The following is a 13,464-nucleotide window of genomic DNA, read 5'->3' as shown; positions in this document are numbered from 1 at the left end:
CCTCTATCTATCGATATCCCCTCAACACAACCTCACGAAGCCTCCCACCGGGGTCGACGCGACGTTCACGACGTTCGCGAACCGCTTCACGCCCTCCACGACCGTGGCCTCGTCCCCCGCGACCGTGACGCGAAACATCCCCGGTCGCGCGCACCCGCACAGCGTCCCGGGGACGACGAGAACGCGCGCGGCGGCGAACGCGTCGAAGAGCTCCGCCTCGTGTTCCAGTGTCCCCCGCCGCCCGTCGCCGCCGTATCCGCCGCCGCAGTCCACCCACAGCGCCAACCCCCCGCCGATCATAACATCGCCGTCGTCCACGGAAATCTTCCCGGACGCGAGCAGCGGCTTCAACAGCTCCAATACCTCCCCGCGTCGCGCGCGGACGACGTCGACGTGATGCCCGAACGCCTCGCGCGCCGCGGTGCCACCGTCGCCGAACAGCATCGTCAGCGACTGCGCGAAAGGGTCGCTCCCGGCGCGTCGACGCGTCGCCTCGTCGCGAGTCACCAAGACGCACGACGTGCGGCCGCGAGCGAGACCGCACGCGGCGCCGAACGCGGCGACGACGTGCACGCGCGGGTCGTCGTCGTCGCGCCACAGCGAGCTCGCGCTGACGAACCCGGCGGCTCGACCCCACGGCTTGGGATTTCTGGTTTCGGCGTTTGGTCTTTTGGCGGCGGCGGCGGCGGCGGCGCGCGTCTCCTCCTCCTCTCCTCTCGCGCGAAATTTCATCGCCGCGTCGGTCGACGCCGCCGCGAAGTTCGTCTCGTCCACGACGAGATGCGCGCCTCTCCGCGCGCACCACGCGCTCGCCTTCACGACGCTCGAGACGCGCGCGAGCGCGCCAGTGACGGGCGACGGATTGGACAAAACCACGGCGCCGACGCGCGTCGTCGTTCCCTCTCGGACGAACCGCTCGCGCGCCGCGTCCAGCGCGTCCGCGACGTCGACGCCGTCGCCCGTGACGTCCACGCGGACGACATCGACGGACGGACGCGACAGAGGGCCGTCGGCGGACGGCCACAGCGGTCGGTACGGTCCCAAGACGACGACGCCGACGCGCGCAGTCTCGGACGCGGTTTCGGACGCGTCGTCGTCGTCGTCGTCGTTGTCGCCGTCGTCGTCGTCGTCGCGGGCGTCGTCGTCGTCGTCGCGGGCGTCGTCGCCGTCGTCGTCGTCGCGGACGACCGCGAGCGCGGCGGCGACGACGGTCTCCACCGCGTCCGCCTCCCCCCGTCCACGCTGCCTCAGGAACGAGACGTCGTCCGGGGCCAGCCAAGAACCGCCGGCGTCGCGTCGCAGCGGCGACCCGAAGCCGCCTTCGATGAGGAGCTCGGACACCGCGCGCTTCAATCCCGCCCCGCCGACCGGCGACTTCCGCTCCGCGCCGACGCCGCTCGTGTCGTACCCGTCGAGCAGGCGCGAATTCGCGCTCGCGAGGTCGCACCAGCCGCGGACGCGGACGTCGCTCTCCGCGTTGAACGGCTCCGCGAAGCACGCGGCGGCGGCGTCCTCGAAGCGTCGCGCGAGGAGGACGACGAGATCGGCGTCGTCCGTCGTCGTCGACGACGACGACGACGACGACGACGACGACGACGACGACGACGCGGACGCGCGCGCGGCAGGGCGACGCGCGGCGGGGCGACGCGCGCGGTGCGACGGGACGGCGAAGGGCGCGCGCGCGCCGCGCGCCGCCGCCGCCATCGCCGCTCCTCCCGCGCGCGCTGCCGAGGTGTGATCGAGTCGTCTCGGAACCATCGAGGAATACTGTGATGTTAACAACTTCGGAGGTTCGCCGCGGAAGCCGAACTACTGTGCTCGCATGACATCAAACCGACGACACTCGACTCGACGCTCGTCGCGTGCCTCTACTCCTCCGCGACGACGGGCGACGGCCGCCACACCTGGCTCCCGCCGTCCATGAGCGCCACGCCCTTCGCCCCGAGCTCGTCCCGGATGCGATCGCTCTCCGCGAAGTCCTTCGCCTCCCTCGCCGCCTTTCGCGCCGCCACCGCGGCGTCGACGTCCTCCCGACTCAGCCCCGCGCGCGTCAGCGTCAACGCGCGCAACCGCTCGAGCACGTCGACCGCGTCCGCCTTCGCGCTCGGCAAACCGACCGCGTCTAACGTCTCCGTCACGGCGCGGACGAGCGCTTTCATCGCGGCGATCCTACCCTGGGCTTTCTTCCCCTTCTTCGTGGAGACGAAGTCGTTCAGAAGCTTGAGCGGCGACGACAGCGACGCGATCGCGAGGGGGGTGTTCAAGTCATCCGATAACGCCGCACCGACGGCCGTTTCCGTTTCCTCCGCGAGCGCGACTCCCTCCAGAGCTAAGCCTTGGAGTTTCTTCGCCGCCGTCTCCTCCTCCTCCGCGCCGTCCACGACGTCCGACGCTTCGGACAAGGTCTGGTACAAGTAATACAGCCGATCCGACGCTTCCTCGAGCGCGCGTTGCGTGTAGTTGATCGCCGCTCTGTAGTGCGTCCCGAGCAGCATCCACCGCAGCGCGGTCGCGTCGTACTTCGCCGTGACCTCGCGGATCGTGAAGAAGTTCCCCAAGGACTTGGACATCTTCTCCGAGTCGACTTTCACGAACCCGTTGTGGACCCAGTATTTCACGAACGGCGGCGCGTCCTTCGCGTCCTTCGCGTCGTCGCAGCAGCCGCAAAACGCGGTCGACTGCGCGAGCTCGTTCTCGTGGTGCGGGAACACCAGATCCTGCCCGCCGCCGTGAATGTCGATCGACTTCCCCCCGAACGTCGCGTCGATCATCGCGCTGCACTCGATGTGCCACCCGGGACGCCCCTCTCCCCACGGACTCGCCCACGACGGCTCGCCTGGCTTGGACGCCTTCCACAGCGCGAAATCCGCGGGGTTCTTCTTCCTCTCGTCGATCGCGACGCGCTCGCCCGCGCGATTATCCTCCAGCTTTCTCCCGCTCAGCTTACCGTACGTTGGAAGCGAGTCCACGCTGAAGTACACGTCCCCTCCCTCCGCGGGGTACGCGTGTCCCTTCTCGACGAGAGCCTCCGTAACCCGCAGGATGTCGTCCACGTGCCGCGTCGCCCTCGGTTCCATCGTCGGCGGCAGGCACCCCAACGAGCTCATGTCCTCGTGGAACGCGGCGATGAACCGCTCCACGAGCGCGTCGCATTCCTCGCCGTTCTCGTTCGCGCGCTTGATGATCTTATCGTCCACGTCGGTGAAATTACGGACGTACGTCACGTCGTACCCGAGCCGCGTCAGAGTGCGGTATAACACGTCGAACGCGACGTAGACGCGCGCGTGGCCGATGTGCGAGTAGTCGTACACGGTCACGCCGCAGACGTACATGCTGACTTTTTTGTCGTCCGGGTCGTTCGGCGCGAACGGCTCCTTCTTCCGCGTCATCGTGTTGTGAAGCGTCAGACGTCTCGCAGGGGACGACGACGACGACGCCGGCGCCTCGGCCTCCGCCGCCGCCGCCGCCGCGGCCGCGGCGGCGGAGGACGTGGACGGCGACGTGAACCGTCGTGTCGTCGTCGCGCGGCCGGCGAGCTTGATGGGTCTGCGAGCGTCGCGAGGAAGGAAGGAAGGTGGGTCATCAGAATCAGATGTTGGGTTTTGGCGTCGCTAGGGTTGTGGCGGTCGAGATGGGATGGGATGGACTCGCGCGACGACGGACGCGACCGCGCGCCGGCGCACCTCCTGCTCGTCGTGTCCTGCGATCCGTCCGACGCCGCGGCCGCGATCGCGACGTCGCGGTGCGCGTGATGCGCGCTCGCGCCGACGCCGCGCGGTCGCGGCGACGTCGCCGCTCCCGGGACGACGACCGCCCCGCGCGTCGTCGTCGTCGTCGCGTGTGCGTGATGCCGCTGGTGATGATAGCATCGCGCGCGCGCGGACGCCGCCGCGGACGCCGGTCGCGCGCGCGCGACGCGCGCCATCGTGCGCATCCCGCGCGCGCCGGACGCGAGCACGGACCCGCAGAAGGTCATCGCTCGCGACGCGCGGTGGTCGGCGCTGCCGTGCTCCGCGCCGGTCGCTCTGGCGACGCTGTGGAGCGAAGAAACGGCGCTGAGGCGCGCTGCGCCGATCGCCCGCTTCGTTCGCGCCGACATTATAGATTTGCACGTCGTCGATTCGCGCCGCCGCCGCCGCACTCTTCGCGAGCGCGTTGCCACACGCGTCGCCGTTCCCTTCTCTTCGATGTCGAAGAAGAAGAAAGGCCCCGGCGGCGGCGGCGGCAAGGCCAAGTCCAAGCACCGGTTCTCGTTCGCGAAGGGCCCCGGAGGGAAGGATGGCGCGGGCGCTGCCAGGGACAAGCCGTCCGCGTTCGAGACGCGAAGCAACGCGCCTCGAAAGTTCGACATCATGGGTCGCGTGTACAAGGGCGAGAAGCACAACATCATCGCCGCGCGCGCCGCGGGGAACACGAAGCGGAAGAACACGCTGCTGAAGGAGTACCGCGCGTCGAACAAGGCGAACGCGTTCGTCGACCGGCGCTTCGGCGAGGGCGACGCGACGCTGACGCCGGAGGAGCGTCAGATCGGACGACTCACGCGCACGCGACTCCGGCAGCTCGGGACGGGACGCGGCGGGAAGAAGTCGTTCGCGCTGGGAGACGACGACGACGGGAACGCCTGGATGAACGACGGCGACGGCGGCGACGACGCGGATGGGGGGACGACGCTCACGCACGGCGGCGTCGCGATCGACGAGGCGACGGAGAAGCGACGATCGGAGCATCATCTCGCGCGGCGGGCGACGACGACGCGGCGGAGCGCCCGCGACGGCTTCGGGGGGTCCGACAGCGACGACGATTTCGGCGGCGGCATGGACCGCGCCATCACCGGGGCTCTGCACTTCGGCGGCGGGGAGGGGAACGGGGACGACGACGACGGCGGGTTCGAGCCGTCGCTGAAGCGCGGCGACCACGGCGTGGACGGCGACGACGACGGCGGCGAGAGGCGAAAGACGAAAGCCGAGGTCATGACGGAGCTGATCGAGAAGTCGAAGTATCACAAGGCGCTCAAGACGCGTCAGAGGGAGGCGGACGAGGACTTGCTGGATAAGCTCGACGGCACGTTCGCGGCGCTCAGCGGCGATGGCGCGTTTCGAGCCGTCCTGAGCAAGGGCGTCGGGCACTTAAAGCCCGACGGGTGGACGCGCGACGGAAATCGACGCGACAAAAAAAACCAAAAGGGAGAAACAAACGCCGCCGCGCCGTCCGGGATCGACCTGGACGCGAAGGCGAAAGAAGCCGGCGAGGTCGTGAAGGACGACTACGATAAGATCACGCGCGCGCTCGCGCTCGAGGCGCGAGGGCGAGCCGCGGACAGGACGCGCACGCAGGAGGAAATCGACGCGGCGGAGGCTGCGAAGCTCGAGGAGGCTGAGCGGGGACGATTGAAACGGCAACGCGCGGGGGACAGCGACGACGATGTTGCGCTGTCGGACGGCGACGACGACGGGATGCGTGCAGGGGGCGGGTACGCCGCGAGACGCGCGAAGAGCAAGGGGAGTCGCGCGAAGGACGACGACGGGGACGACGGCGCGAAGAAGGAGAAGAAGAAGGCGAGGAAGGATGGAAGAATCGGCGGGGACGATCTCGGCGACGATTTCGCCGTCGGGTCGGACGGCGACGACGACGACGACGGAAAGGGCGGCGGCGGCGCGTTCTTCGGCGGCGACCCGCTCGCGTACGGATCCTCCTCCGAGGAGGAGGGCGACGTGGAAGGGCTCGACGCGAAGGAGGCGGAGAGACGAGCGATGACGAAGAGCCTCAAGAGGGAAGTCGGATCGATCAAAGACTTGGAGAGAGGGAAGAAACGCCTGAGGAAGTTGGGGCTCCTGGACGACGGCGGCGACGCCGGCGAAGATGAAGAGGACGATGGCGACGACGACGACGGCGATGATGACGACGACCAAGAGGACGACGACGACGACGACGACGACGAGGAGGAGGAGGAGGAGGATGAGGAGGAGGAGGAGGAGGAGGACGAAGAAAAAAAAGTGGCCGACGACGTCGACGACAAATCGGACATCGTCTCCATCCCCGATAACTCCGACACGTCCATCTCCGTGACGCCCTCGGACGAAGACGCGGGCGGCGCGGAGTCCGACTCCGACCCCGCGGCGCGGTCGAAGAAGACGGAGACGGCGTCGTCGCCGCCGAGACCGACATCGACATCGACGGAGCTCCCGTTCACGTTCCCGATGCCGGAGACCCCGGAGCAACTGAACGACATCGTCGGCGCGTTGAGCCCCGCGGACACCGCGTTGGCGTTGGAACGCATCCGGAAGTGCCACGCGCCGACGCTCAAGGAGGACAACCGGAAGAAAACGCAGACGTTTTTAGGGTTACTCCTGCAACGGTTCGAAGTCCTCGCCGGGGAGTCGCCTCTGCCGGCGGTGTACCTGGATATCCTCGCGGCGAACGTCGCCGCGGTGGCCGCGTCGGTGCCGTTTTTCGCGGCGACGGCGGCGCGCGCGCGGTTGGAAAAAATGTCCGCGCGTCTGCGCGCGGCGCTTCGCGACGACGAGACCGGCTGGCCGCCCGCGCGGACGATCCTCCTCCTCGCGCTCTTCGCGGAAGTGTTCCCGACCACGGACAAACAACATCCGGTGTGCACGCCCGCGGCTCTGTACATCGGGAACGTCCTCGCGCACTGCGCGATTCGCGGCGCGAGAGAGGCGGCGCTCGCCGTCGTGTTCAGCGCGTTGGCGGCGGCGTACAGGTGCGTTCTATCTCACACTGGTTCCCATACGACCCCGTCGCCGTGGTGAACGCCGATCCTTAAGGGCTTTTGCGGGCGCATCTCTCCGCCCATCCCTCGCTTTCAATCCCCGCCCTCGACGCCTTTCAACTCCATCTGACGCCTTTCAACTCCACCCCGACATCGCTTTGTACAGCGCTCCCGCCGGGCGCGTGTTCCCCGAGGCCGTGTCGCTGCTGTCCGCGGTCGTGCACGCCGCGGGCGCGGCGGGCACGAAGAGCGGGAAGTGGGACGCGGGTTTGCCGAGCCACCTGAGGGAGCAAGTCGGCGGGCCGTGGCTCGCGCCGAGCCTTCCGGGCGGCGGCGGCGGCGGCGATGCGACGTCGAAGAAGAAGAAGAAGAAGAAGAAGAACGACGCGGACGCGGACGCGGACGCGGACGCGGACGCCCCGACCACCGGCGTCCTCGCCTCCCTCGCGTCGATTCTCTCCGCCGCGCCCGCGAACGCGCCGAGCGATTGGCTCCCGAACGGCGACGACGACAAGCACGCCGTGTTACTCGCCGCGGTGAAAACGCTCCGGACGCTGTGCGCGCCGGCGACGAAGACGCCGTCGGCGCGGGAGTTCTTGGCCCCGACCGTCGTCGCGATCGAGCGCCTCGGCGCGACGCTTCGCGGTGTCACCGTGGAAGAGAACGACGCGAACACCAAGTCGAAAACGCCACCGCCGCCGCCGTTACTGCTGACGGGCGCGCTGAAACGCGCCGCGGAGGCGTGCGTCGCGCTCGAGGCGGACGTCGCGCCCGCGTTCGCGTCGTCGGCCAAACGCCCGCCGCTGACGTGGCGTCTCAAGAAGGTCGAAGCGATCAAGGTGTACAACCCGATGTACGAGATCGAGGGGTACCAGAAAGGGCGGGACTACGACCCGAACCGCGAGAGGGCGGAGGCGAAGAAGCTGCGGCGGCAGCTCAAGAAGGAGGCGCGCGGCGCCGTGCGCGAGCTCCGGAAGGACAACCGGTTCCTCGCGGAGGAGCGGCACAAGGAGAGCAGCGCGGCGGCGGACGAGCGCGGGGAGAGACAGAGGGACACGCTCGCGTTCTTGGAGAAGCTCGAGGGCGACCTCAAGAGCGGCGGGCAGGGTGGGATGATCGTGAAGACGCAGCGGAGGGTCAACGGCGGCGGCGGCGGGCGCGGGAAGAAAGCCGGCGGCAGAGGGGGCGGCGGCGGGGGGAAACGATAGGACAGCTTTTTGGACGACGAACGAACGCGATCGACGACGACAACCGCTCGAGCGCTCGCGCCCTTCAATCAAATCAACGCGCACATCAGACAACCAAACAACCTCGATCGTCACGACGTGACTCTTCTTCTTCTTCTTCTTCCCGCCCCGCGGCGGCAGGGGCACTCTCTGCGTACCACTGCTCCGCCGCGTCTCGCCCCCCAACCTCCTCACGTTTGTTTTTACACTCGAAAACAAAACGCGCACGCGTGGCCTCCTCGTCGCGCGTTCGCTCTCGAACGCGCACACGATTCGCCCTCTCCTCCTCTCCGCCTCACCTCCTCTCTCTCTCACCTCTTCGCCTCGCCTCCTCTCTTCTCTCTTCCTCGTCCGCCGCGTTTGATCATCGCTTGATGTTGTTCAGATACCGCAAGCACACGAGGGAAAAAATCTGAAAGAGCACCATTTCGAACAACAGCACAAAAAACGCCGCGACCGTGTGCGTGTCGCTGTAGTCGTAGTCGTACAGCTCCACGAGCGTCGGGTTCTCGGGGTATATCCCCGTGATGATCTGCTCGATCGCCCACGCCATGGGGGAGACGTACAGCGCCCATATCATGAAAATCGGCACCGTCGCCCGCGACACGAAAAAATTGTTGAAAAGAATGAACAACATGAGCCCCGGCATCGCGACTTGGAACGCCTGCGACGGCGTCGGCGCGACCGCGGCGACGACTTTAAAGTAGTTCGTCATCACCATCAGAGACATGAAGCTCCAAAAGTACAGCGTCCCGAACATCGACCACGACAGCCCGGACAGCGAGTACATGATGACGACGGTGACGAAGTTCCCGAGCACGGTGAGCGCGAACTGCACGACGGAGTCCACGAGCACCGCGGCGGACGTCTCGTACATCGCGTCGGAGGTTTCAAACTTAAACACCATCCTCTGCGCGATCATCTCCGGCATGACGATCATGTTCGCGACCGCGCCCATCTGCAGCATCATGAACAGGAACGACACTTGCTGCGCGGGGAGCTTATTGCCGATGTCCAGAAACGCGACGCCGATGACGAGCCCCTGAAGAATCGACATCATCACCCGCAGACGCAAGTGGCTCTTGTCTCGCGCGGTGAGCGTCAACCGACGCATCATGAGCGTCGACACTTGCGTCTGAAACGGCACAGAACACGGCGTGTCTCTCACCTTGTGCGTCTTGAACAGCTTCCCTCTGATCGCCGCGACGTCGTGCAGAATCTCCAACGCGCTCTTCCCCCCCGCTGCGATCATGTCGCCGACGTCGCGTTCCACGACGGGCGCCTGCCTCTCCAGATACGCCTTCGCGAACGTCTCGGACTTGGACCCGGGGACGTCCGGGGTGATGACGTCCATGAAATAATCCGTCGCGTTCCCGCCCTTCGGCGGCGCGCACCCGAGATCGGAGAAGTACTTGTTCGCGTCCGCGAACGCGCCGTTGTACACCACCCTCCCGGGATTACTCGTGATCAGCGTGAGGTGGTCGAACAACGCGGCGACTTCCATTCGCGGCTGGTGGATGACGACCACGAACGTCGTCCCTTGCGTCCTCGACGCCGCGGCGACGGATCGGATGCACAGCTCCGCGTCCGTGGCGGAGAGACCGGAGGTGGGCTCGTCCGCGAAGACGACTTGCGATCCGCCGACGAAGCCGCGCGCGAGCGTGACGCGCCTCTTTTGGCCGCTGCTGATGCCGCGCGTGCGCTCGTCGCCGATGAGCTGGTTCTTCACGCTCAGCAGGCCGAAAAAGTTTAAGATCTCCTCCACGAGCAACTTACGACACTCCGGGCTCATGTCCACGGCGTCGACGCGCAGCCGGTGGTTAAACTCGACAGCTTCCGACACGGTCCAGTACGCCGGAACGATCTCGTTATGCGGGACGTAGGACGTGACCCTCGAGTAGAGATGATCGCGCTTCGTGCCGTTGAGGAAGACCTCGCCGGAGTACTTCGTCGTCTTCTTCCCGGCGAGCATGTCCAGCAGCGTCGTCTTCCCGCACCCGCTCGGGCCCTGAATTAATTAATCGTTCGAGGAAGGGAACGGCGGGGAGGGGGGTCAGATTGGACACGTGCTCGTGCTGTGGTCGGACGACGCGAAAGCAAAAAGCATGATTCATTCTCGACGACGAGCGGTCGAGCGAGGGCGCACCATGATCGCGACCATGCTGCCGGCCTTGTACGCGCCGCTCGAGGGCGCGAGTATGAGCTTCTCCCCGAGCTCTTTCGACCTGATCGAGAACGACAAGTCTCGGAACCCCAAGGAGCTCTGCCCGCACGCGGTGAGAGGATCGCGTGGGAGCTGCGTCACGTCTCGGGTCAAAACATCGCGCGCGTTCGCGACCCGTCTCTTGATGATCCGCGTCCTCTCCTCCTCCGCGGTCGAGGCAGAAGGTGCGCCGTCCACCTCGATCGCGACCGCGTCGGCGGCCGTCATACCGCGTCGACGAACCCTCCGTTCGTGCTCCCGCGCCGCCGTAATCTGCAGTTACAATTCCTCGTTTTGTCGTACGTAGGGTTGTACGTAGGGTGAAACCCGTGGCGCGGTTTCGGCGCGGGTGCCGTGGGCTCACGTTGACCGACTGACCGACCGCGTTTTAACGGACGCCGCCACCGCCACCTTCGATGATTTATTTCCCACAGCAGTTCCGTCACTCTCGCGCGAGCGTCGCCCACGCGCGTCGCGATGTTCACCCTGAGCGCGTCCTCCCTCTCCTTTCGCGCGGCGCCGCCGTCCACGGCCGCGCCGTCGTCGTCCCGCCGTGTCACCGCGACGTGCGCGCGCGCGGGTTCGAAGCGAGGAGAAGATAAGATGACCGACGTGGACGCGATGGCTCCCTCCCGGCGCGGCGTCGCCTCCGCGCTCGCAATGGGCGTCCTGTCGTTCGCGGCATCGCGCGCGGAGCCCGCGCTCGCGTTCGGGAGCGGCATCCCCGGCTACGACATCAACGAGAAAGCGCGCTCCGCGATCCGAGACGCGAACAACAAGGAGCTGGACGAGCAAAAGCGCATCGCGCGCGAGTTTCGCGAGGCCAAGGCGAGGGAGCGAGAGGCGGCGGCGGCGGCGGCGGCGGCGGCGTCGTCCGCGCCCGCGACGGAGGCGGGGGAAGCGCAGTGAGAAGAAAGAGAAGAGGAAGAGGAGCGCAGTGATAGGGTGGCGGTCGCGTCGCTATTAAATGACAGATCGCATCGCAGCCGTCGTCGTCGCGTCGAAGGTTCTCCGTCAGAACGGGACGACGCGTCGCGCCACGTCCACGAGCAGCGACGGCAACAGCGCCGGCATCGCGGGCAACGCGATCTCACCCCCCCGAGGATCCTTTCTCCGCACCCACCGCACGATGTCCTCTAGAAGCACGTCGTGCCCGCCGCTTATCGGGTCCGTCACGAACGGATCCGTGTGCGTCTTCCCGTCGTAGTACCGCTCCGTGACGTCCTGAGGGTCGTTCCATACGAGCGAACGTCGGGGTGGAGTCGAAAGGCGTCAGAAGCGGAGTTGAAAGGCGCCGAGGGCGGGGATTGAAAGCGGGGGACCCTGGGCGGAGAGAGACGCCCGCAAAAGTCCTTAAGGAACGGCGTTCACCACGCGAACGCGGTCGTATGGGAACCAGTGTAAGATAGAACGCGCCTGAGATCCCGCGGCGCGCAACGCCTCCGCGAAGCGCGCGCTCTCGCTCGGCGGCGCGGAGCCGTCCGCGTTTCCGTGGCACAGCAGCACCGCGGGGAGCGACGACGCCACGCCGGGAATGTCGCGCAGCATCGCGCAAGGGGACGCGCGCGGGAGCGCCTCCTCCGCGCGCGCGCCGCTGTACCCCGCCTCCATGATGCTCCAGAAGACCTCCTTGTGTAACCCCTTGCGGTTGAAGTGCTCCGCGAGCGCGCGGTCGTCCGGCGCGTACACGCCGCTGATGCCCACGAACCCGGCGAGGTCTCTCGGGGACCACCGCGCGACCGCGGTGCCGTAGTCGATGACGCTCCCGCCGAGGCTGGTCTCGTACTCCGCCTGTCGAAGGATCGCGGACGAGGCTAAGTGGGCGCCCGCGCTCTGTCCGACGACGAAAATTTTCTTCGCGTCGCCGCCAAATGATCGCGCGCGCTTCGCGACCCACCCGATCCCGTTCGAGACGTCCTGGGTCATGTCCCCGACCGTGCCCTGCGGGAAGTTTCTGTAGTCTAAACTCGCGACGATGAAACCTTGTTTCATCAGCGTCAGCGACAGCAGCGCGCCCCAGGCTTTGTATCCTATGATCCACATCCCGCCGGTGACGAAGACGATCACCGGTCTCCCGCCGGATTCGTCCCCGGCGTTGTTGGCGTCCCCGCCCGCCGTCCCCGGGGACGTCCCCGATTTGTCGTCGACCGCCGACGCGTCGTAGTGGCACCCCTCCGGGAGGTACAGATCGAGCCGGTTCCTCGGGGAGCTGCCGTACAGGATGTCCCTCTTGACCCTTCTCGAGGTGTAGTACGTCCACGCGATGCGGAAGAACGCGGGGGACAAGACCGCGGCGAAGGCGACCAGCCCGCAGAACTTTATCAGCCACCCGACGCGCACGTACGCGATCAGACGCAGCGTCAACCACAGCGGGACGATCACGTTGCGGACGATGAATCGCAGCGTCGCTTTCGCGAACGCCGGGAGACGGATCCGTCGCGACGGCATGACGTGGCGCGATTCGATTATTCGGTCGAGCGGCGGTGCCGTCCCGGCGCCGAGGGGTCAGATCCCGCGCGCGCGACGCCGCGGGGGTGGAACGCGCGCGCCTCGGGCCTCACGAGCGCGCGCGGCGAGCGCTTCCTGACGCGCGATGCGACGTGCCCGCGCGCGGAGAAGTGCGCGAGGCGACGCGCGCGAGGCGACGAACGCAGAGGCCGCGGGTCATTATTTCGGTGGCTCGGCCTCGGACGAGAACGATCCAACGAGGAGTCGAGCGCAGGAAGGAATTCGATTCCTTTACTTCGAGGAGGTCGCCTTATAAGCCACCCTCTTCTCTAATAACGAGCGCGAATTCCCACTACAGTACACCCCCACCCCGCGATCCCTCCCTCGCCGTCACAACAGCTGCACCGCCGCGATCGACGGCATCTTCTCCCGGAGCTTCTGCGTCACCGCGACGCGAACCGTCATCACGCTCGCGGCGGGACCGCTCAGTTTTATCTTCACGATCGGCTCCTCGATGTCCACGAGCTCTAACTCGCCCCCGCCCGTGCCCTTCAGATACGGCCTGATCTCGTCCAACGTCGCCTCGACGTTCGCTTCGTTCAACTCCAACCCGACCTCTTCTTCGGTGACTTGCTCCACCTCCATGATCTCCGGGATGACCTCGAGTAAACGGCGTTCGATCCCCATGCGCATCGTGACCGTCGACGACGGGCACGACCCGCACGCGCCGTTCAGCTTGAGGCGGACGACGAGGCCGTCGATCTCGACGAGCTCGACGTCGCCGCCGTCCGCGATGAGGTACGGGCGGACTTCGTCTAGGACTTTCTCCACGTTCTCCGCGGTGAGCTCGAGCTTTTCGG

The 13,464-nt window shown here is 66.9% G+C and overlaps 7 protein-coding genes across 7 annotated transcripts; 2 read left to right on the top strand and 5 right to left on the bottom strand.

Annotated features, from left to right (window-relative positions):
• Positions 1-21: 21 nt before the first annotated feature.
• Positions 22-1,704, bottom strand: MICPUCDRAFT_54780 (uncharacterized protein; the record flags this gene model as incomplete). Its single annotated transcript, XM_003064693.1, has 1 exon — positions 22-1,704. The coding sequence occupies one exon, from the start codon at positions 1,702-1,704 to the stop codon at positions 22-24; it is 1,683 nt and encodes a 560-aa protein (XP_003064739.1).
• A 103-nt stretch (positions 1,705-1,807) lies between these two features.
• On the bottom strand, positions 1,808-3,468 carry MICPUCDRAFT_46077 (uncharacterized protein). The gene is made up of 2 exons (XM_003064692.1): positions 2,385-3,468; positions 1,808-2,303 (listed from the first exon to the last, which is right to left on the bottom strand). Exons 1-2 carry the CDS (start codon positions 3,387-3,389, stop codon positions 1,869-1,871), a joined length of 1,440 nt encoding a protein of 479 aa, XP_003064738.1. The 5' UTR covers positions 3,390-3,468; the 3' UTR covers positions 1,808-1,868.
• Positions 3,469-4,352: 884 nt separating this feature from the next.
• Positions 4,353-7,935, top strand: MICPUCDRAFT_43701 (uncharacterized protein; the record flags this gene model as incomplete). Its single annotated transcript, XM_003064807.1, has 2 exons — positions 4,353-6,718; positions 7,047-7,935. 2 exons carry the CDS (start codon positions 4,353-4,355, stop codon positions 7,933-7,935), a joined length of 3,255 nt encoding a protein of 1,084 aa, XP_003064853.1.
• Positions 7,936-8,317: 382 nt separating this feature from the next.
• On the bottom strand, positions 8,318-10,384 carry MICPUCDRAFT_43700 (ATP-binding cassette superfamily; the record flags this gene model as incomplete). Its single annotated transcript, XM_003064691.1, has 2 exons — positions 8,318-9,961; positions 10,100-10,384. 2 exons carry the CDS (start codon positions 10,382-10,384, stop codon positions 8,318-8,320), a joined length of 1,929 nt encoding a protein of 642 aa, XP_003064737.1.
• Positions 10,385-10,777: 393 nt separating this feature from the next.
• Positions 10,778-11,065, top strand: MICPUCDRAFT_54776 (uncharacterized protein; the record flags this gene model as incomplete). The annotated part of the gene is made up of 1 exon (XM_003064806.1): positions 10,778-11,065. One exon carries the CDS (start codon positions 10,778-10,780, stop codon positions 11,063-11,065), a length of 288 nt encoding a protein of 95 aa, XP_003064852.1.
• A 105-nt stretch (positions 11,066-11,170) lies between these two features.
• On the bottom strand, positions 11,171-12,604 carry MICPUCDRAFT_23717 (uncharacterized protein; the record flags this gene model as incomplete). The annotated part of the gene is made up of 3 exons (XM_003064690.1): positions 11,171-11,368; positions 11,537-12,227; positions 12,312-12,604. 3 exons carry the CDS (start codon positions 12,602-12,604, stop codon positions 11,171-11,173), a joined length of 1,182 nt encoding a protein of 393 aa, XP_003064736.1.
• Positions 12,605-12,994: 390 nt separating this feature from the next.
• Positions 12,995-13,456, bottom strand: MICPUCDRAFT_8545 (uncharacterized protein; the record flags this gene model as incomplete). Its single annotated transcript, XM_003064689.2, has 1 exon — positions 12,995-13,456. A coding segment is annotated over one exon (462 nt), but the record flags the coding sequence as incomplete, so codon positions are not given.
• Positions 13,457-13,464: the final 8 nt, after the last annotated feature.

The sequence above is a fragment of the Micromonas pusilla genome (assembly GCF_000151265.4).
Source record: "Micromonas pusilla CCMP1545 genomic scaffold MICPUCscaffold_18, whole genome shotgun sequence".
Taxonomy (NCBI): Eukaryota; Viridiplantae; Chlorophyta; class Mamiellophyceae; order Mamiellales; family Mamiellaceae; genus Micromonas; species Micromonas pusilla.
This window is presented reverse-complemented; position numbering and strand designations above follow the sequence as displayed.

Bases quoted from the DNA above. Each gene is read 5' to 3' on its own strand.
- MICPUCDRAFT_46077 (XM_003064692.1), bottom strand. From the start codon at position 3,389: ATGACGCGGAAGAAGGAGCCGTTCGCGCCGAACGACCCGGACGACAAA. The intron at 2,304-2,384 runs GTCGTGGACGGC...GCGCTCGCGGAG, and splicing joins CCTTGTCCGAAGCGTCGGAC to GAAACGGAAACGGCCGTCGG.